Source organism: Larimichthys crocea, unplaced genomic scaffold (assembly GCF_000972845.2).
Source record: "Larimichthys crocea isolate SSNF unplaced genomic scaffold, L_crocea_2.0 scaffold268, whole genome shotgun sequence".
NCBI lineage: Eukaryota > Metazoa > Chordata > Actinopteri > Sciaenidae > Larimichthys > Larimichthys crocea.
In genome coordinates, this window is record NW_020853535.1 from 586,504 (window position 1) to 608,593 (window position 22,090).

At 39.9% G+C, this 22,090-nt stretch overlaps 2 protein-coding genes across 2 annotated transcripts; one reads left to right on the forward strand and one right to left on the reverse strand.

The window, feature by feature from the left end:
• Positions 1 to 1,577: 1,577 nt before the first annotated feature.
• On the reverse strand, positions 1,578 to 6,710 carry LOC104922675 (amphoterin-induced protein 2). Its single transcript, XM_019265600.2, has 2 exons — positions 6,467 to 6,710; positions 1,578 to 5,247 (listed from the first exon to the last, which is right to left on the reverse strand). The coding sequence occupies exon 2, from the start codon at positions 5,162 to 5,164 to the stop codon at positions 3,650 to 3,652; it is 1,515 nt and encodes a 504-aa protein (XP_019121145.2). The 5' UTR covers positions 5,165 to 5,247; positions 6,467 to 6,710; the 3' UTR covers positions 1,578 to 3,649.
• Positions 6,711 to 15,118: 8,408 nt separating this feature from the next.
• LOC113744876 (uncharacterized) lies at positions 15,119 to 17,214 on the forward strand. The gene is made up of 2 exons (XM_027275938.1): positions 15,119 to 15,186; positions 16,541 to 17,214. The coding sequence occupies exons 1-2, from the start codon at positions 15,134 to 15,136 to the stop codon at positions 17,121 to 17,123; spliced, it is 636 nt and encodes a 211-aa protein (XP_027131739.1). The 5' UTR covers positions 15,119 to 15,133; the 3' UTR covers positions 17,124 to 17,214.
• Positions 17,215 to 22,090: the final 4,876 nt, after the last annotated feature.

The following is a 22,090-nucleotide window of genomic DNA, read 5'->3' on the forward strand; positions in this document are numbered from 1 at the left end:
TGGTACAGTACATACATATATACATAGACTATATACATACTCTGCTTATATATAAATATAGATGTGTAATAGAATATTTGATTTTATATTTCGCATCCTTCAAGTTAGTGGACTCACAAGGGTCCTGACTTTTAGTCCCTAATATGGGTCAAGCTCCAAAAATACTGGATCCTACAATTCTCATAACACAACTGGTGTCTTTCATTCAGTTACCAGTACTCATACAGAAAAAACACATGAAGCTTACATCTGCATTTTACCACATGAACTGACATTGGTTTCACAAATTATACCATTGAATTGTTAAAAAAAACACACACACATTTCCCATGTTCAATTGTGATTTTGCACATGAAATTCACATGTTTTTTTCTGTAAGTGTATACTCAGAAGTGCTTGTTTGATGGTCAGATAGATTCAGAAACTCCCTGCCATCAAACTAAATTAACAGGTCTGCATCAAACAATTTCTGTAACATTACCTTTCTGTGACATTCCTGCCCACTTCATGCAGTGACTGGTCATCTGAGTGGAGGTAACAGTGAGCAGGGTTTAAACTTTTCTCTGTAGCCCGTTCATTTTCAAGACTAAGTCTAAAAAGTGCCACATCTACTCCCTTTCTATGTCTGCTGGCTTTCCACCAATACATTTGACATTTTGAAGTTGTACAAACTAGTTACTAGTTATTCCTGCTACCTGCTGACCTCATATTTCAATGTCCAGTTCAATTCAATTCACTTCAGTTTCTAGCACAGGTTTACTGTAATAAATGTGTCATATTCAAGCCCAACCTGAAATCATCAGAGGTATTTGTGTAATATCAGGTTACCCTTTAAAACCAATAAATAAGGGCAATACATTAATTAATCCTGAAACTGGAATGATGTGCTACTTCTACTACAAGTACTAAAATTAGGTTCATGACCATCATTAAAATCATATTATTCAGTAAAATGACTAGCTAACTGCTGCTAACTGACAACACCTGCAATACTCCAAATGCCACTGTCTTGACCTGTGAAAAACACCTTGTCACCATGAATGGTAAGGGATGCTTAAATTAGTCCCAATGGGTTCCATGACTACCTGAAGCCTATTCAACATCTGCCATCGGCCTGTTGCCACTGTTGAAGCCTTCTCGTGTCCTAAATGCCATTACGACACACCTCATATCAAGTGTGTTTCCACTTGGAAAAGTACTGACCGACAAGTGCACAAGGAAAAGGTTTTATGGTTTTGCTTTTGTTTTGTCCCCCCCGCCATTGAAAATGTTCGTAAGAGGATTTTTTCCGAAAATGCAACTTGTTGACTCACTAAAAGGTTATTTGCCATCCTTAAATCCTTCTGATGTAACAGTACTTATCTTTTTTTCACCCAAACTGCCTTTTTCCATTTTATATCCAAAAAGGATTTGACCAAATCTAAAGAGAGCAGCTAAACATGATGAAAATACACCCTAAAACAAGTAAAATATGAGTTTTACTGTTATATTCAAATGTAGGGACAAAAGAACACACTCATCCTCCCAAATGAAACATTTTATTTAATTCGAACAAGTCCTTGGAGTCATCACAAAGTGTCACCTTCACTGCTCTACTTAAAAATTATCCTGTGTCTAATAAGAGAAATAAAAACATAAAACGCCAGTGATAGCATGGACATGTACAGCCCAGGAAACCTTAACAAGCCTCTTGGCACTTTGGGAAATTATTCCACACACCTATAAAAATCGAACAAAGGGAGGACAGAGGAATGTGGGTCATGGTGGGCTTCAGGCAAGCTGGCAAACCTCCTTTTGATTTCTGTGACACTAATCTGGGCTGACTGGGGCTTCATCGCCGAGCCCAAATTCCTCTCTTGTCTGAACTGATAACTATCAATTCCTCTGTGAATCTGCTGTTTGTAAAGCTGTCGGTTGGTGTAACAAGGTGGAGGGTGAGCAGGGATGTCCATTTTTAAAATGGTGAACAGGGATCAGGTTGACATGTGTCCAGTTTGCTGAAGTGTCATTCCAAACCAGCTCCAGGAGGGCTGGTCTAGACCTTAACTCTGACACCATTTTGGAGAACTCGGAATCGATTTCATAGGATATCAACAAAGTACTACTTTTTTTATACATATAGCTCTCAAATTATGGCAGTTACTGAGTATGTAGCTGCTGCCAGGTGAATCCCTCATACCTGAATTTTTAAATTGATCATTTTCATAACATTTAATGTTCATCCATCAGATTAAAGGGTCAGTCCAGTCCGAGCCATGCAGATAGTTTTTACACCCCAATACAATGAATGTCAATGGAATTTTGTATGTGGTCTCACAGTATTGAAAAATAGCATTTATGAAAATCACCAGCAATGTGTTGTTCCAGACACATATGTCCCAGGGGTGTCTAACTCAATCACTGAAGGGACCATCTTAAGCAGAGGCGAAGCCAGTCCTTTCCTACAGAGGTGACCAGGTTAGACCCAGTGAAAAGAATTACAAAAAAAAGACCTGAAATGTACAGAAAATAAAAAAATAATTCACTACCACTGTAGAATCCCTTCACAGACCTAAGGTATCTAAAGGTACACGTTTATGGACATGGGCCCATAGCCTACAGGCTATTAAGAGAAAATCGAAATCATCGCATGGGCCTTGAGTTTGACACATGTGCTCTAGATATTCCACAAGACACACTTCCCTCAGTGTTTTGATCCTCAAGACACACTTTTGACAGTTTTTGACAGCTTTTTGCTTCAATAGAAAGAAGTTTAAAAGAAAATGCTCACATAGAGGTCTGTGGATTACATGTTTTAGTGAAACTAGCTGCAAACCAGGAGTGAAATAAAATGGTAAAGCTGCGGGTTGTAGAGGTAAAGCTTTCTGCATGGTTAGATACTGTGGGTAAGGTATCATTTAAGGGAATTCCACCATATTTAAGCTTATCAATGCATTTTTCTCCACAAGTCTGAACACAAGTTTGTTCTTCTCACTCAATAGTGAACATTTTACAGGTTTCCACCAGACAGCGACACAATATGCTACTCTATATCTCTCTTTATTATCTTTGGTTTTTATACAGCATCTTTCACGTGGCAATATTTGATTAACATAATTTGATCTGAAAAAAATATCAGAAACAAGTTCAGATCATTTCACACACATGACTGACATGTTTTAAAAATGGTAACACTCCACAGTACAGAGACAGATGTTACAAATGACAAGGTTCAATGTCGTGGCAATATTCACAATGCATATACTGTATAATAACCATCAATCTCCCTAGAAGCTTCTCAGATCATGTGTGAATATTTCTCTCAGACCAATTTAAAACATCACACATTTAAATAAGCTTTGTGAGCTTTGCGATAACGATTTCCCACATCAACAGTGAAATTTCCATATGAAGTCTTAATATAAAAACAGACACCACTTACAGTCGAGACATAATTGAAATTCTGCCCACAAAAGGACTGCATTTTCTACTTCAGACCCAAACGCTCAAACCCTACAGTGAATAAATACTCCACAAGAATCACAATACACTACTTCACATCAAATTGATTTTTTCATGTACTGAAACAAGACAATGAAAGAAAAAACACCTGGGTTCAGACTCTAGATGGATATGAATACAGGAATGCATAACATTTTCAGTTTTCTTGCTATGCCATATGAGAAGTGTCTGTGAGGGTCTGTCCCACTGTCCTACTTCCATTCTTGAGAATTCCCTCAGTGGTAATATGACCCAAGTTCAACGCTGGTGTTTTTGGGACACCAGTATCAGAGTCCTCTGCCTGAGGCTCTAAGAAAGCCACTCTCTTTCCGTTTGACCGCCGCTGTCCTGACTCTACCTCTCTGGGGTCTGAGCAGAGGATGAAGGCTCTTCTGCCCCACCCTCTCGAAACCCCACCCCGGCTTTCCCGGCATCGACAGGGAGTGAGGTAGAGGTAGAGTAGGACCAGTATGATGCTGATCACACAGGAAGCCAGGGTGGTGAATGCTGTGTTGAAATGCTCAGTACCGCGGTGTGCTGAGCCACTGGTGGAGGTACTGCTTAGGTTTCCCACCACCACACTGACCTCAAGAGACTCAAAGGGGTCATAGTGGTGCCGGCGGGCTATCACACACCCATACATCCCAGAATCCTCCATCAGGGCTGATCGAATTTCCAGGGTGCCATTGGGGAAAACTGTAAGGTGGGCATTAGGATCATTGGTTGATGAATTCACCACAGTCCTGGGAGTAACCCAGAACACCACCAGCCCCTCCTGAACTGGAGAAGCCAACCCGGGACATGGCACTCTTAGCCACTTACCAGGCTCTACTTGGTAAATTTGTGTCTCAAGGGATATATCTAACGCTACCTGCTGGCTACATTCAGTCCCTGGTTCTAAAACATCTCTACATGGGTATTCACCTCTGAAGTCTACCAGGGGGCGATACTGTTTCCACATCCAGTACTCCAGCAAGGCGAGTAAAGCACAGTCACAGATCAAAGGGTTTTCCTGCAAATAAATTCCACTTTGCTGAGTGAGAGACAGCAAGCTCTGGACGGGCACCTTGGAGAGCCTGTTGTATGATAGATCAAGAAATGTCAGATTATGAGGCCCGCCAGGTTCCCAGTAAAGCCCCAGGGGGAACGCCATCAGTCTGTTCCCAGAGAGGTAGAGCCTCTGCAGGCTGTGAAGATCACTGAAGGCCCCTGCATTAATCTGGATGATCTGGTTGCCAAACAGCAGCAGCTCTTTCAGTTCCTTCAACCCAATGAAGATGGACGAATTCAGGACTGTCAGTCTGTTGGACGAGAGGTCCAGGTGGAGGACATGTGGCGCCACAGCAAAGGCATTCACCTCAATTTGGCTTATGGAGTTTCGACTGAGAACCAGTGTAGCAAGACGGTCAAATGGTCTGGAAATCCAGTCCACAGCCAGGACAGTGAGGGCATTATGGCTCAGGTCCAAACGTGTGGCATAGTTTGGGAGATCAAAGGGCAACACAGACAGATTGCAGCCGCTGCAGGAAATTATATCACTGGCACAAAGGCAGTAGGATGGGCAAGTGGCCACAGAGGGAGGGAAGCCAAGACACACAGAGAGCAGCAAGGCTGCAGCAACAGGGTTGCAAGAGCTGCCTCCAATTTTGGTCTTGCCGAAAAGCTGTGACGCAGTGGGAAGCATCCTGGTGTTCCCTCAGGATGGGGTCTCACGTTACTTTCTCATTGGGTATACGCATGTCAGGTTTACAAGCCTCTGGTGGATGGCTATGATGAACGGAGGAGAGAGACAGAAAGAGAGGAAACAAGGAAGAGAACATGGACATGAATCTCCTCATGTTTTTTACACTTTATCATGAACAAAGCAAAGGCATGCAGTAAGACCATCTGAGCACATCTAATACAGGTAAATAAAGCATTACACACGCGTAACTCTAAAAATAAATTCTAATCCACATTTAAATACAACAGTGGTGGCTGCTGGCATCATATGCACACGACAACTGTTAGTAACGGCTGGAACGAGTGTAACTTAATCCATACTCCTCCCCCATATTTCCCACCAATACAATACAAGGTGATAACTTCTCGCTTTAGTTCACAACATCTTCTTTTATTGGTTAACTTCTTTTTTTTTCTATTTGTGTGAGCCTTCTTGTCACGCCTAACATATGCTGCATGCTTTTAGGGTTAGGGTTATCTATCACTTGTGTTGCACTGCCTTTCTAAAATTATAGCACTGCAGTCTATTACAGTCCTCAATATATTATAGCAGGAATATGACACAAGAAATTAAGACTCCTGCAATATTTATAGCAGAATTAAAATCACACCACTCTTATCATTCATCTCCATTAGCTGTGTTCCTCATTAAGAATGTTCTCCTAGTAATCGCATAAAAAGCAGAGTAGATCAAAATAGTAAACAAGCACAGGAAAGAAAAGCAGTGGAGCAAAGATGAAGTTTAGAGCTGCGACGCTCAGCAGATTAATCAATAAGGTGATCAACAGAATATTGATCAGCGGCTGTTTAATTGTCAGAGTAATTTCTTGAGCAAAAATACTAATTGTTTTGTGGTTGCTGCCTCTTTAATGTGAGGACTGGCTGTTTGCTTTGTTTTATATCACTGTAAACCAGATGTACTCCTTCAGAGAGGCTTAAAAATTGGCATTTTGTTCACTATTTTCTGACTCTTCATTGCCCAAACAATTCATAGATTGATTAAAAAGATGCGTTAGTTACAACCCAATTCAAGTTTACAGCTGTGAGAACATTAGAACAGCAGCTACAAGTCACAGACTGTGATAGACAGTGTGAAATGTGGAAAAGTGGTTGTGGATGAAAGGTGAAGTATTCCATGTTGTAAGTGATCTCGTGTTCCATCCAAACATGTTATCCGCCTCCATAAAGAGAGAGCAACCAGGATTTGACCACTTTTGCGGAAGCCAAAACAAAACAAACAGAATAAACCCAGGCGACAGCTCACCTTTACGCCCACACTGCTGCCTATTCACACCATCATCCCGTCTGCCTTCACATCCAGACGCGCTCTCCGGACGCGATGCAGGACCGCGTCCCGTACGCGAACCAGAACAGGGGGAGAGAAAAAAAAAGGTTCGCCTCACCAAACAATCCGAGCCGTGAGGAGTGTGTGAGGAGGAAGCAGGGAAGCTGGAGCTAGACTGTTCACCTGCAGGTCGGGTTGCATGTTGCTGTGGGAGGGGTCGCCCTGAGAGTAAATACGGAATGCAACAGCAGCAAATACACCAATAATATGAGAGTGGGTGCTGCCAAAAGGAGGAGACAGGGGTGTGAGGAGGAGGAGGAGGAGGAGAGGGTGCAGCATCAGTAATAAAAACTTTAATGTTTCTGGATGTTTTGTGAAACCAAGATATGTTTCTGTATTTATTTTTTCTTCATGTCTGAGGTTTTTGTTTAAATAAATGATTGTATGACTAACTGAAGATACAGTTTAGGCCTATAGCTGAATTATGAAATCTCACCATGTCTGACAGATGGTCATAAAAAAGTCATCACAATAAGTATAAACATACTCTGTAAGAAAAACATTTCCTTCCAAATGAACCAGAATTTCTCACCAGATCAACAATAGATCAAATGACAACATTTAAAGGGAAAGTGCTTGCTTGTTGTGAAAAACCCACAAAAAATGACAACCTGACTCTACAACAATAGCTTTACTGTCTCCTTTTTGCCATTTACAGCAGCAGTTGCAGCTGTTTTAAAAAAGAATCCCCTTTGAAAAACACATGAAAAAAGTGGATAATCAGAGATTAGAATCAGAAGAACTTTATTAATCCCTGTAGGTAAATTGTTTAAAAACAGAGCTAAAGGGAAGAGGAATATTGGAAATACGTTTGTCAAGTGGTGTTATACTGTTGTTCTTGGTGTTATACTGTTGTTCCTGGTGTTATACTGTTGTTCTTCTTCTATTTATTGTATATACTTGTTTTTTTTTAATTTAAATTTGCCTTTACTTTTTATATTTTATATTCTATATTCCGGGACCAGGGGAAACCAATTTCGTTTCATCCCATGTTTTTACAGGAGCTTTATTGTCATTAATAAAGCTCCTTGAATCCTTGAAGTGTCCAGAAATCTGGAGCAATCGGTAGCTTAGTGGGTTAAGCGGCCGCCCCATGTGTGGAGGCTATAGTCCTTGCTGCAGCTGGCCCCGGTTCGAATCCTGCATCGGACAGCTAATTTACTGCGTGTCACTCCCCCTCTCTCTGCTTCTTGTCTATCTTCAGCTGTCCTATCATTAAAGGCATAAAAGGCCAAAAAAATAAAAAAAATGTGGCTAAAAATATATATTGCTTCTTGTCTGCTAATCAGGCAACTGTTGGCTAACATATCCATGGTAACACCTTGATGATAATTACTCATTGTTGTGTTTACAGGTGATTCTGCTCTCATAAGATATGAGATGGTGATGTCTGACTGGTCAGTTTGAAGCCAAGAAAACAACCCAATGGGACTTCACTTTATTTACCTGTTTAGCCTGCACATTAGATAGCCATGTTTCTCTGAATAAGGCAATGATTCTTAAAGTTATGTGACACATTAAAGGGGCAATCCAGTGATTTTACACATGGATGTTATCTGCTTCTGGTGTTTCAATCTTGAGCACTTTGTTTCCCCTCAAACACAGAGAGAAATGAATGTCTAAACAGGGAATCATTTCTCAAAATTCCCTAAATTCAGAACATATTAGCTTAAAATCCAGAAGATCCCAAATGAATCAGTATTCCCTTCAGGTGTTCGTTTGGCTCCTTCAAACCCATGTAATTAGTCCTGTCTTATGTCTTAAAATCTGACAGAAGCATCTGTGTGTATATGGTTCATATCGAGAAGATACTTTTTTAAAGCAGATAAAAGATAAAATCCATTCTTAGAAATAAGGAATAACCCAAGACCAGTTTGATTGATCTTTAAAAAAAAAATACAATTTAGTAAATGAAAACAGACATATGTGTTTTTGTAAATGAACCTAAAGGTTTAGATGTTATTCTTACAAGCTGTAGACTCATAAAGCCTGCAGTGATTGCCAAGCTATAATAGCACAATTAACAGCATAATGGCTTGACAAGGACGGGCTGGTTTAATTAGAGATAACATCATTGCAATTAAACATCTGTGACCTTGAGCATGTCCTTTTCATTTTCTCAGCAAAGCCGCAGCCTTATTGCCTTTGGGTTGCACTATGCTGGTAAAGGTCTGCACATGGAAATACATGAACAAACAAAACAAAAATTCGATTTACTGTGAAAGAAGAGCAGCATTTTAGGATTTGCTTGGTGGGGCAGAATATTTCAGACGGCGTTAAGCTGTGCAAAGGGTTTACATAATCCCCCTTATTTTTCAAAATACTGTTCATCTGTGTAGTGTTTGGATACAATATTTAGTCAGCAGCTGTATTTATTTACTCTTTGTGGCCATGTGTTTCCCATTACAGTCACATGAAACTTTCTGTTCTAAAATGATTTGTGCTTCAGAAGCTGTTTATTACTGTGTGTCAGTTTGCAACTGGCAGATGGTGTCTTTCATATCACATGAAAGTGTTTTTCTTCCTAATCAGTTCGTCAAGGTTGTAAGATGTGAGCTTGAAGCTCTCTCAGCTTTTTTTTTCTTCTTTTTGTACCTTTTGCTTTCCTGTTCGATCTTGTAGATCCTCACAGGCCACGAGGCCAGTTCAATACCTGGCAAAAAGAAAGGGAAAAAAAATCAATTGAATTCTCATTTCGGAAGATGAGTCAGCTCTATTAGCTGAAAGAGAGGTGAGAATGAAGCCTGTTGTCTTATAATCCTGACTTCAGTGTAATCACAATGCACTCGTAATTATGAGCTTTCCACCCGGGACACCGTGACGGACAAATCGTTGTATGTTTCCATGGTGCCGACCATCAAAGGGGATGGCCTCCGGGGACTTTGCCAGGGTGTCCATCTTCGCTCCAGGACCACACAGTCATGTGGTTGATATGCAAGTGGTGGATGGATCAACATGTTTCTAATTCCTTTTACATTTATGGAAACGTTCTATTCTTGATCACAGGAATGTGGCAGAATTAATGAACTACATGGCAGGAGAGTGCTGCCTCTGAATAGAATATGAAGCATACTCTATATAAATACACTTCAGTCCTTCACCTTGCTGGAATCAGATGCCTTGTGACTTTCCCTCCTGCAATCCAGCATCCACTGGTGCCTGCTGGTCTTACCTGGCAGTTAAATGCATGTAATTGCATATGTTTTCGATCCCAGGTGTAAAATAGTCACTGATTACATGGATAGAAAGAACACCAGCAGGGTTCTGAGTGCTGGCTGAGAATATGGGTTGAAGAGCACTGGTTGGGATGGTTTTTCAATTTAGCTCAGTTCGACAACCCATCCATCCTTCCATCTGCTGGTAACCACTCAGGGTGATGAGGAGACCATCCTATCATCCCAGTACGCATTGAGCAAAATCACAGAAGCATCCTGAACTGCACAGAGTATGCTAACAGTTTCACAAGTTTGAACTGAATTTGCTGTTCTTCCATTTCGAGAACAGATATTGTATGTTCCTCAAATACAGTATGTTTCAAGATACAAGTATTTTGCTATTAAAATGAATGCTATTTGGTTTTTGCTGAGACTTAGATGAGAAGACAAATATTTAAATATGACAGTCAAGCGATTATTAGTTCAGTTTAGCACACAGAATACGTATTTGAAAACAGCTAGTTTGTTTAGTCAAAAATTTTGTTACCTGTAGCAACAGCTAGACTATTTTTTACGCTCATGCTAGTAAACCATTGATTTGTGTTGTCTGTTTTGAAGTCTCGAGACATCTTTTTTATTTTTTTGGAGCCTGGAGTGATATTTGGCCAAAAGTTGGGCTGCACTTGTATTTGACTCTGCTTCCAAGCAGGAAAAACAGAATCTTGATTCATATTTAATCAGCTCTGCCTTCTATAACAGTATGATCAGAGTTTTATGAGCCCACTGTGTAGCACTGGACGTACTCATGGAGAATGACTCTTCAGTCACAGCCACACCCTAAAGCATACCCTAGTTTATCATCTAGTTTACTCTAAATCGGACCATAATTTACGATATGAAGACCAGACATAAGACTATAATCTGACCTAATTGTTAGAGCCAACAGAGCTGCTCACAGCCGCCATTGGAAGAAAATGCAGGTTTAGAACAATTCCATGTTGTCTTTACTTCACAGACCCAGAACCTCTGTCCACAAATTATACTGTATACTGTTAACAAAGTTTTCATGAATGTAGAACTACATCCTTAATATAGAAAATTAAATGTATGCCCTAAGTTATGTATTTTGGGCATTTATCCAGATGACTGTACTTTATCCTGTAAGGAAAGAAAAATGCTTGACCTCTGTTTACTACAGGCCAAACGCTGTATTGTATTGTGTTGGAAGAATGTTGGTTGCCCCTCTTTTAACCACTGGTTAAATAACTTAACATCGAGTTTAGCTCTTGAGAAACTGACCTATATTGTTAAAAAGAGGGCTTCTGAATTTTACAACATTTGGAAGTTATTTCTGGAACTGTTGAAGAATGGAGATATGGAGGAGACAGTGGAAGAATAAGATCATGAAAATATCTAATTTGCTGTTGGGAAGGAACGTTGTGACCTAATATTCAGTACACAGTAATTTGTTGACAAATTAGTGCAGTTTATTTATTTATTTTTTGCTATCTACATTTATTTCATTATTAATTTATGTTTGTCCTTTTCAGTATTATTAATGTTTGAATTATTATTTTCATTACTGCCATATGTTTAGGATGTTTTGACTATTGGATGTTGTTATATTAACACAAAAAAATGATAAATATATGTTTAAAAAAAAGTATTAATATCTTTATCATACATGTTTTAAGTTTTCATTCATGTTTGTCTCTGCCTCACACAGACAAACACACACGCATCATTTGACACCAAATTGGATGGAAATTACAGCCCCACTTGACCTTTATATACAAAGCAGCAAGCAATTTGCAGAGTTCACTGCAGAGGTCACACTGGAGGCAGACGGAAGCAACAACCTTTGAGGGCGACACAATTAATTGTAGAATGGTGAAATTTTATTTTCTATATTCATCAACAAACACAGTTTTTGAGAATATGTAAATATCAAATTTAGAGCAGCAGCTGCTCTATACTACCACCTTTTTCATTAATGTTCCTCTACAAATCACTGTGACAGATCACAGCCATCGAGAGCATCCCAGCATTAACTGTCCCCATTTGCACCACTTGAACTTTAAGGACTGAGTGTCTGAAACTGGACTGTGGTTTTAAACACCAGATGAAAATGAATAAACCCAGTGCTGGAGAGGAAATCCACCCATCCATCCACCCATCTATCCATCCTCTGAGTGCAAACACTCTCAACAAACAATTGAGCAGATCATCTAGTACCCTTTGACAATATTTCCCTTTGAAAGCAGACATGGAATTATGAAAATGGTACGCAGATGTTGCCAAACCTTAAAGGGACAATAACCTTAAACTTTAAACATGTATTAAATGAATATTATTTTTCATCCACCTTCCATTTTGTTTCCATGATCTTGACCCAAAGTCCTCAGTGCTGACCCTGATTGTAACTGGAAGATGAAAATAGGAACTGGGGAGAAAAAGGTGCACTGCATACTGTCTTGTAAGTGGCAACTCCCGTCTGCATGGCACTTCATCTGCTATGTGTGCTGCTGTTAATGATGATCCTTCAAACACTAGAAGCTGTGACAGGGCTGAGGAGCAGCGAGAGTGGTTTTAATGGAAAAATGAAATCCTACACTTCGCATTATGCAGTGGAACAGCGCTTTTCATTAAATCTTCCCTTCCTGTCTGTGCCTTTCAAACACCATGTTACCAATTTAAAACATAGGCTACTTTATTATGTAGTCTTGTAACCCAAGCCACAATTTCAGCATATTCTTCTGAATAAGCTTCTGCAGAGCTACCAATTATACAACTGCTTTCAAAAGCTTGCTAATACTCCCTGTGACTTGTAAATTCATGTTGACATATAAAATCAGTGGAGTGCCCCTTCAATTGATACATCTGGCAATCTTGTATTTATTATGTATATATATATATATATACATATATCTTTGTCTTGTACTCATAAATCAGATAAAAACACCAAAACCAATAATTTGCTGAGCTTACAAGTATTGTCTATGTAACCAAAGCTTGTGTCATGGTCACAGATTGCCATTTGTCATTCAGTCGTCTAACATCATTGTCTAAAATTAGCAGGTCAGATGGAAGACGGCAGAGAGAGAGATAGAGAGAGAAAAGGAAGAAAAAAGGAGAGTGGCGTGCTGCTAGTTGTCAAACTCTTGTGTTGAAGCCAATATGAACAATGAGCAATAACATTAATCCTTAAAGTATTTTGGTTTAGTTTCTCTCTGTCTATTTGATAAAAACTAAAGTAAACTGTAACCAACCATGCTCTGCGTCTAGTTGTTGACATGAGAAGAGGATAACTGTTTGCTGGACTGGCCAGTGTGAGCGATGCTGCAGGAAGCTAGTCCAATTCACCGGAGTTCAGGTAAGGTCTGCATCCTTTTCTTGTTGTTGGTAACCAAAGACAGTCAGCGAATGTTGTGACCTTTTAGCAGCCTTAAGGCTTAGTGCTAATTAAGTCCCCTAGGATAAATAACACAAAGAATTTTACCTGGATGCTACCTGTGGCTGTGTCTTCATTCCTCTGGGCCATAGAGCCCTATTGCACTGTTAAAAGTGCATCAATGAGCCACACTGTTGTACTGACTGACATGTTCCTTCATTGTAATGCTGCCGAAATACGCACTTACACATTAAATGTGTATTCATCTGCACCTAAAAATAGACTATTATTTCAGTTTTCAGTTTTTTTGGTAAACCACCACACATTTTGTTTCAAATGAAACCCACAATGCAACTAGATGACTTACAGTGGAGATTTGGGTGTTTTGTGCTACTAGTGGCTAATGTAGCTTGGAAGATACTCGGTCCCATAGAGGTCAGATAAGCTCAGGTCTTTCTAAAACTTTTTAGTTTCCTTCCTTCTCTCAAGTGACTTAGGGCAATTTGTCAGATGCCACACAGCTCCCTCCGGAGCCACAAAAGGCTTTCTATAACTTTTTTTCACATATGCATATGTACTTCCAGACTTTTAAGTGTAAGAGCTTCATGCTATGGTCAATAGAGTGGGGGGGAAAAGTATTTAGTCAGCCACCAATTGTGCAAGTTCTCCCACTTAAAAAGATGAGAGAGGCCTATAATTTTTATCATAGGTATACCTCAACGATGAGAGACAAAAGGAGAAAAAAAATCCAGAAAATCACATTGTCTGATTTTTAATGAATTTATTTGCAAATTATGGTGGAAAATAAGTATTTGGTCACCTACAAACAAGCAAGATTTCTGGCTCTCACAGACCTGTAACTTCTTCTTTAAAAGGCTCATCTGTCCTCCACTTGTTACCTGTATTAATGGCACCTGTTTGAACTCGTTATCAGTATAAAAGACACCTGTCCACAACCTCAAACAGTCACACTCCAAACTCCACTATGGCCAAGACCAAAGAGCTGCCAAAGGACACCAGAAACAAAATTGTAGACCTGCACCAGGCTGGGAAGACTGAATCTGCAATAGGTAAGCAGCTTGGTGTGAAGAAATCAACTGTGGGAGTAATTGTTAGAAAATGGAAGACATACAAGACCACTGATAATCTCCCTCGATCTGGAGCTCCACGCAAGATCTCACCCCGTGGGGTCAAAATGATCACAAGAATGGTGAGCAAAAATCCCAGAACCACACGGGGGGAGCTAGTGAATGACCTGCAGAGAGCTGGGACCAAAGTAACAAAGGCTACCATTAGTAACACACCAGGGACTCATTCTGCAGTGCCAGACGTGTCCCCCTGCTTAGGCCAGTACATGTCCAGGCCCGTCTGAAGTTTACTAGAGAGCATTTTGATGATCCAGAAGAGCATTGGGAGACTGTCAGATGAAACCAAAATAGAACTTTTTGGTAAAAACTCAACTTGTCGGGTTTGGAGGAGAAAGAATGCTGAGTTGCATCCAAAGAACATCATACCTACTGTGAAGCATGGGGGTGGAAACATTTTTCTGCAAAGGGACCAGGACGACCGATCCGTGTAAAGGAAAGAATGAATGGGGCCATGTATCGTGAGATTTTGAGTGAAAACCTCCCTCCATCAGCAAAGGCATTAAAGATAAAACGTGGCTGGGTCTTTCAGCATGACAATGATCCCAAACACACCGCCCAGGCCAAGTATTGAGATGAACTTTTGTTATTGACCAAATACTTATTTTCCACCATAACTTGCAAATAAATTCATTAAAAATCAGACAATGTGATTTTCTGTTTTTTTTTTTTTGTTTGTTTTTTTTCCTCATTTTGTCTCTCATAGTTGAGGTATACCTATGATGAAAATTACAGGCCTCTCATCTTTTTAAGTGGGAGAACTTGCACAATTGGTGGCTGACTAAATACTTTTTTTTTCCCCCACTGTACAGGTTACCAGCTCAGCAGGGACAGGTACCAGGTACTTGGCGCATCCTTAATTCATGCTAACAGGGGTATTAGTAGTTCGTGAAAAATGGGCTTAAAAAATGCGCCTACTGGAATAAATGAACAGCCAACTCCTTACAGGTATGGCTCATGGCTACATCCATTTCTTTTATACATGCTCATACTTACCTATCTTTATTTGGAGGGGTTGTTAATTAATGGTTATTGGTCAGACAAGTGGAACCAGTTGGACAACTGAGTACTGTCACTGTAGTTTAGCCTATGCAGATAAACTGTAGATGTAAGAGTTAAAGGCAGCTTGACTCCCACTGCAGGACCTGATGATAAGTTACAACATCATTTAGTATTAATACTGGGCTTCCATAAAAATGCTCACCCAACTTCTGGTACATTTTATTCCATCTTAGTAACCAAATGGCCAGAGAGGTGCCACAGTTAGAAAGATTAGATAGGTCCAATGTGTAAGATCTAGGCTAAAGGGATATATTGAACGAATATGGCAAAAATGTTATCTAATATTCTTCATCAAATTCTTCAAAGCACACATTGACTCTCTTCACGAGTTTCATGGCCATCATACGTTCTTCTACACACTTGGAGGGGGAGGTGCAGGTGACTCAGTTAGTTGAAATCTGCAACTTCAAGGCTAGATCCTTCTAAATCCTGCACACCAAATAAATGCTAAAAAGATTAAGCAAATATACATGTATAGAAATGAAGAGCTTGAACATCAAATCAGGAAAAGGTTGCAGAGAGTATACATTCCTCTTCATTTATTCTCCTTCATAGATTTTCACCTGTTAGCCGGCTAACACTCATCATGCACCAGCACAGATGATGTAACAACCCTTGCATGTTTCCACTCTTAGCACTCACAGCTGCAGTGCCTATAGATCATTCATGTTATGTCTGTGTTCATACACCAAACACGCCTGTTTTGCACTAGAAACACTGGTGTTATGACCTCCACACATTCCGCCTCAGTTCAAAAGCTGCCTACCACCTCCTCTTTGTGAGTGCGATAATGTGTGGGTTTAAATAATGCATGTAGCACATTGCAGGACCCTTGTGACATCAAAACTGCTTTGTAGTATTGAAGTGTCCAAATCCCCATTTTCTCTGTGAAAGGTAAAGAATAACAATTTCGCTGCAGGGCTGGATATGATTTAGTAATCTAAATTAATTGTAACATTTAAAAGCACTGTACAGTGAATAACCACAAAACTGCAGTAGCATGGCAACCACCAGCAAACTGGTTTTCACGTGACCTTTGATCCTTTTTAGGTTCAAGGGGATCATTCAAACGTAACCTAAAACCAGGGTGTTAAAAATTCAACCCAACACCCAGCCACAGTGTTATTTACGTATGAGCCTGCATTCACAGATGTCACGTGAAACCTCTGATCGACATATTGTTGTAGATATTAATTCATTCCTATGAGCTAACTTTCATCTTTCATTTTGTCGACTTCAGGAAGTACCAGCCCAGCCACGCTCCACTTCTCATCAACAACACGGCTGTGGAGGTGGTCAGCAGCACAAAGTTCCTGGGGGTGCATATCACAGACAACCTTACCTGGTCTATGAACACTGCGTCACTGGTCAAAAGGGCACAGCAGCGCATGTACTTCCTGCGTAAGATGAGGAGAGCCCACCTGCCCCCACCCATCCTCACTACATTCTACAGAAGCACCATAGAGAGCATCCTGACCAACTGCATCTCTGTGTGGTGTGGAGGCTGCAGGGCCTCTGACTGGAAGAATGTGAGGAGAGTGGTGAGGACAGCGGAGAACATCATTGGGACTTCTCTCCCCTCCATCCAGGATGTTGCACAGAAGCGCTGCATGGCCCGAGCCGTAAACATCAGCAGGGACTCCTCACATCCCCATCATGGACTGTTCTCCCTGCTGGCCTCTGGAAAGAGGTTCCGCAGCATTCGGTGCAGGACCACCAGGTTCTGTAACAGCTTTGTACCCCAGGCCATCAGACAGCTGAACTGTAAACTTTTTAATAAGGACATTATACCCTCTCCCACCACCTACCTTGCACTACTGTAGATCTGTAAATGATGCTGTACACTATTACTATTCCTATTTTATTATATATATTTTTTTTTTATATTATATTATTTTATTTTATTTTTATTTATTAAAAAATTGTATATACTTCATACTGCGCTGAGCCAAATGCAACGAAATTTCGTTCTGTATACACGTGTGCATACTTGAATGACAATAAAAGGAAGTCTAAGTCTAAGTCTAAGTCTAGTTGAAGCGCAGCCAGATTTCATTCAGGGGTGGCCAACCAGCCAGGGACTTAGAGCCAAAAAAATTTTTTTTTTACAATTTTACAAATATCACACACCCCCTCACTATGGAACAGGAGATTGACAAAAATGGGCTTAAACTCATCCCAAGACTACAGGCCAGTGCCCAGTTATTTCACTCACTCATTCAATCACTCACTGATATTTCAATCACGTCAGTTTAATAAAATTTCCTTCATCATATGTTTTTTTTTTTTTTTTTAGCACGGGCAATGTTCCACACCACTTCCTCCGTCTCAGCACGCTTGGCATATTGTTGGAAAATCTGGGTCTGTTTTTTTTGCCTGACTTTTCAGCGTGTTTAATTTGTGCTTGCAAGGTTCAGTTTCAGAATTCACCTTTGGGGAATTCCCTGTCGATGTTTGAATGGAGCGTGCTGAAATGGTGCTGAAGATTTGAAGCTTGAACCCTGAAATGTACTAATGACGTGTCACATATCAGACAGAAAGACTCGCCTTTTCGTTCAGCAAAAAGGTAAGCATCCTCCCAGTCATCAAGAAATGTCTGTGGCTCTTTTAAGTTTTTTTTTTTTTTTTTTAAGTTAAGATTTGCCAAGAGCCGCATGCAGCTCCCAAGCCGCGGGTTGGCCACCCCTGGACTAAATGTTAACAATAGAGGTCAGGTAATGGCAGCATATTGAATAGTAGGAACTCTCAGCTCATATGGAAATGCTGACACCTAAGAATGTCAGCTAGCTGTATTGTATAATAGATATAATTATCAAATGCTTTCAGTTCTAATCATGTCATGTATAAATCAATGCCATACTACTGAATATATGAATATATATGTACACTGTGTACAGCCGGGCTATTCAATTGGCGGCCCCTGAGGAATTTTGTACCGGCCCTTAGAGTGTACTGTAATTATTACATATGGATAGTCTCATATAGTGCATGACTATGACTAAATGTACATTCTCTCGTGCAGTAGGAGGCAGTATGCACACATTTAAGTCATGGTGGAAAAACAGGTAGAACATACCTCTTTTAGACGGACATATATTTTGGGGGACCACATATGACCAATTAAAATTCGCCATTCACAGCACGCTCTGGTGCAACACTTTGACTTGTTTCTTTCAAGCATGACATTTAACAAAATGTCTCTCTCTACCTTAAAGAAAAAGAAAAGTTGACTCAGAGAACAGGCAGTTCAACAATGAATGGACAGAGAAATACGCGTTTATTGCTGTTGATGCGAATCCTGTGTGCTTAATCTGCAATGAGTGCCTCGCCGTGTGTAAAGAGTATAATTTGAGAAGGCATTTCAACACAACGAATGCTAACTTAAACACTACTTTCTCTTAATCCACTTGTGTGGATTTCTGTGCATATGTTGTTCTGCATTTACAAAATAGAATATTGTATATTGACTCCTTCAGCATGTTGTAATTTCTTTATTTGTTACCGTGATTACTCATATTCTCCGGCCCCTTATTTTGCCTCATGATTCATGAACTGGCCCCAATTCCAAATTAATTGAATAACCCTGTTGTACAGTAATAATGTTGAGTGTAGACTATGTTGGTAAGTGACTTGAAATGATGCAATGCTGTCACATTTAAATTGAAACACTGCTATGCTGAAATTAGTGCACTACATCGGGAAGTACATAGTGTACATCGTGTACTACATAGAAGTGTAATAACGGAAGTATCCAAATTGAGACGCAGCATTAGTCTTGTTAGCAGTCAAGTAGCTAGGAATGAAAATGCATCATTTTAGACTGAATATTACTTTAAAGTTAGGTGAGGTAATGGATGTCAGAAGCACTTTTTGTTGAAATTCTCTTTAAATCTCGATGACAATACATCAAATGCTCTGCTATCAGCGAGCATAAATAGAGTGGGTGTTCTGTTCAAACAGATCGTATCATTGCATATGACCATATTGAATCAAAAGAACATGTTTTACATGTTTGCCACTCGGTTTGCATTCTTATTCTTTACTGGAATAACACATTTTCCACATCACCACTATTCTGCAAAGAAAAAAAAAGAAAAGAAAATGTGATCATTGAAGCTAATGATGTCTAAGAAAAGCAGACGGAAGAACTATAAATGATTAGGAATGAAATGTCTTTCCATTAGCACTGCTCATTTCTTTGGATGAAAGTATCTGCCTGCTGCTGCTGCTGCTGCTCCTGCTATATGTTAATATATTAGACAGATTTAGGTCTTTGTGATGGCAGCTAACAGTGACAGGATCCTCTATTTGATGTGTACGGTATTTCCCATGAAAAAAAAAAAAATGCACAGCTCGTATCCCCCAGCACCAATTAAAAAACCACAACAATAAGGAAAATCCTATTTTATCCTGAGTCATTTGCCTCATTTAGAAAAGCTACTTCAATTCAGCATTTAGAAAATCCAGGAGCTGAGAAGAGCTTTTGTTTTCTATGATAACAATGCATTTTGGCTTTATGCAGGAGGATTGTAAAGGATTACAAATCCTGTCTAATCTGAGTGGATTCTGAAAGCCCCAAACAGATTTCATGCAGCAACATACATTAAATACTCTTTATACTGAAAAATATCTTAAATAGTGTGAATGAATTTATTTAGTATTGATCAGATCACAATTAGGTGTCTTTAAAGACACAACCTGTGGGACTGGTAAGTGGTCAATATCTACTCTGAACTCAGCCACTGCTGTTATTATTGTAGAGAAGCAGCACTCTCAGGTGGACACATGAGGTACTTTTACTCACTCACTGCTTATCTCAGTATGTGCACCCATAGGGCAATCTCATTATACTTAGTGTACAATTAACAATGTCTGCAATATAATTTTCAAATGCTGACAGTGGTGGAATGTGACAATTTACTCATGTGCTGTAATTAAGTACAAATTTGAGGTACCTTATTTGCGTACTTCCATTTCATTTAACTTTATACTTCCACTCTAATATTGATGGACAAATACTGTTTTTTTATTTTTTTTTTGCTCCACTTGTTCAACTATAAACATCTACAGCAGAAAATGCAACATTCACATTAATACAGCATGAATATGAATCCAAAAACATCAGATGCTGTAAAAGTAAAACTGACAGACACTTTACTGCACAATGAGCACATTTACACTACATGTACTCCTCATACTTTAAGTAATCTTTGCTGATAATACTTACATACTTTTGCTTATGCAGGATTTCTTGTAGTAAAAGAGTTTAACAGGCTGACATTTCTACATTTACTTACGTAAAGGACCTGAATAATTTCATCATTAAATGTTGATTCTGTAAGCGATAGTGAATGGCAGTTTGGGGTTTGAACGCACTTTCACAAAGAAAGAACTTTCCATTGTCATGTGTATTTTTTCACGAGGTGAACTGAAGAAAATCCAAACACAGTGTGTGTCCGAACTAGCCGTCAGTGACAATCAGTGACAGAGAGAGAATAAACAGTAGAGCTGTAGGTGTCATCGTTACGCTGCTCTTTTGGATTACATAACAGTGTACAAGTTCCAAATGACAGCAAATGTTTAAAATCAATTGAGGCTCCAATACTTGGAAACGCTGCAATACACACACGGCATGTTTACCAAGAACTAACTGACAACATGTTTTCTGACAGCGTGTCCTCGCATTCTGTGATGGTTTCACCGTCAACGTGTGTGATCTCCAACTTGATTAGAAGTGCCGTCTGACATATAGACAAAGGAATATTTATCTGATAGCACGAAGGCTCAGTCCATCATATCATACCAGTTATGCATGGAAGAGAACAAAGTAAAACAAAGTGGGATCACATGACATACAATTGATGACACTATCTGACTTGGTGACAGACATAACTCAGAGATAAAATGCAAGTATAAAAGTCATTACTCAGCTGCATCATACTGTATCATATCGATCCATGTGGAAACGAATTAAATCCACAACTTGGAGTCTCCATTTTTTTAGAGGTTGTCACACACCATGCTTCTATCTCCTCTCCTCTAAACTCACCCACTCACTCACTGTGCCAGCCTCCACCTGTCAGTGGATCACAAACCTCCTGACATACAGGAGGCGGCAGGTGAAGCTGGGGAATATCACATCCAGCACCCAAAACAATCCCACCATGAACACGTGCGCCAACTACCACACCTCAGGTGACCTGATCTGGAATGATGACGAGTCTGCATACAGTCGGGAGGTCTGGCTCTCTGGTGCACTCGGAACATCACCATCACAACCTGTTCCAACTCCCCCCTGTGCCAGGCGTGACAGAGTGACATGTGTGGTGTTTTTGCTGTCATTACAGAGTTCCTCACCACAAATGACACATCCTGGGAGGAGGCATACCCTGTCAAAAGTTCAGGTAAATTAACTTTCTAGAGATATAGCTGTAGTTTGGTGCTGTTGGGTCACTGTTACGTTCACGTTTCTCAAACAGAAATCATGATGCAGGAAAAATGAGGATGAGCTAGCAGCTAGTTGACCTAAGTGTTCATAGAGGTGTGGCCTTCAAAGTAATCTACTATTTATAAGAGCAACACCAAAAGAAAATATTTTTTAAATAGTTTCATAACCAGACTTTTGTATAAGTCATTCAGAAATGTGTGTTAGTATATTAACATGATTTACAAATCTAACTTGGATAAAATCTCTGGCACTTAGGGGGTCGCCTGAACCCCAGGTTGGAAGCCACAGCCCTAGATTGCCCCACTAATGTTACACAAACACACACAGCTTCCCTGGACATGT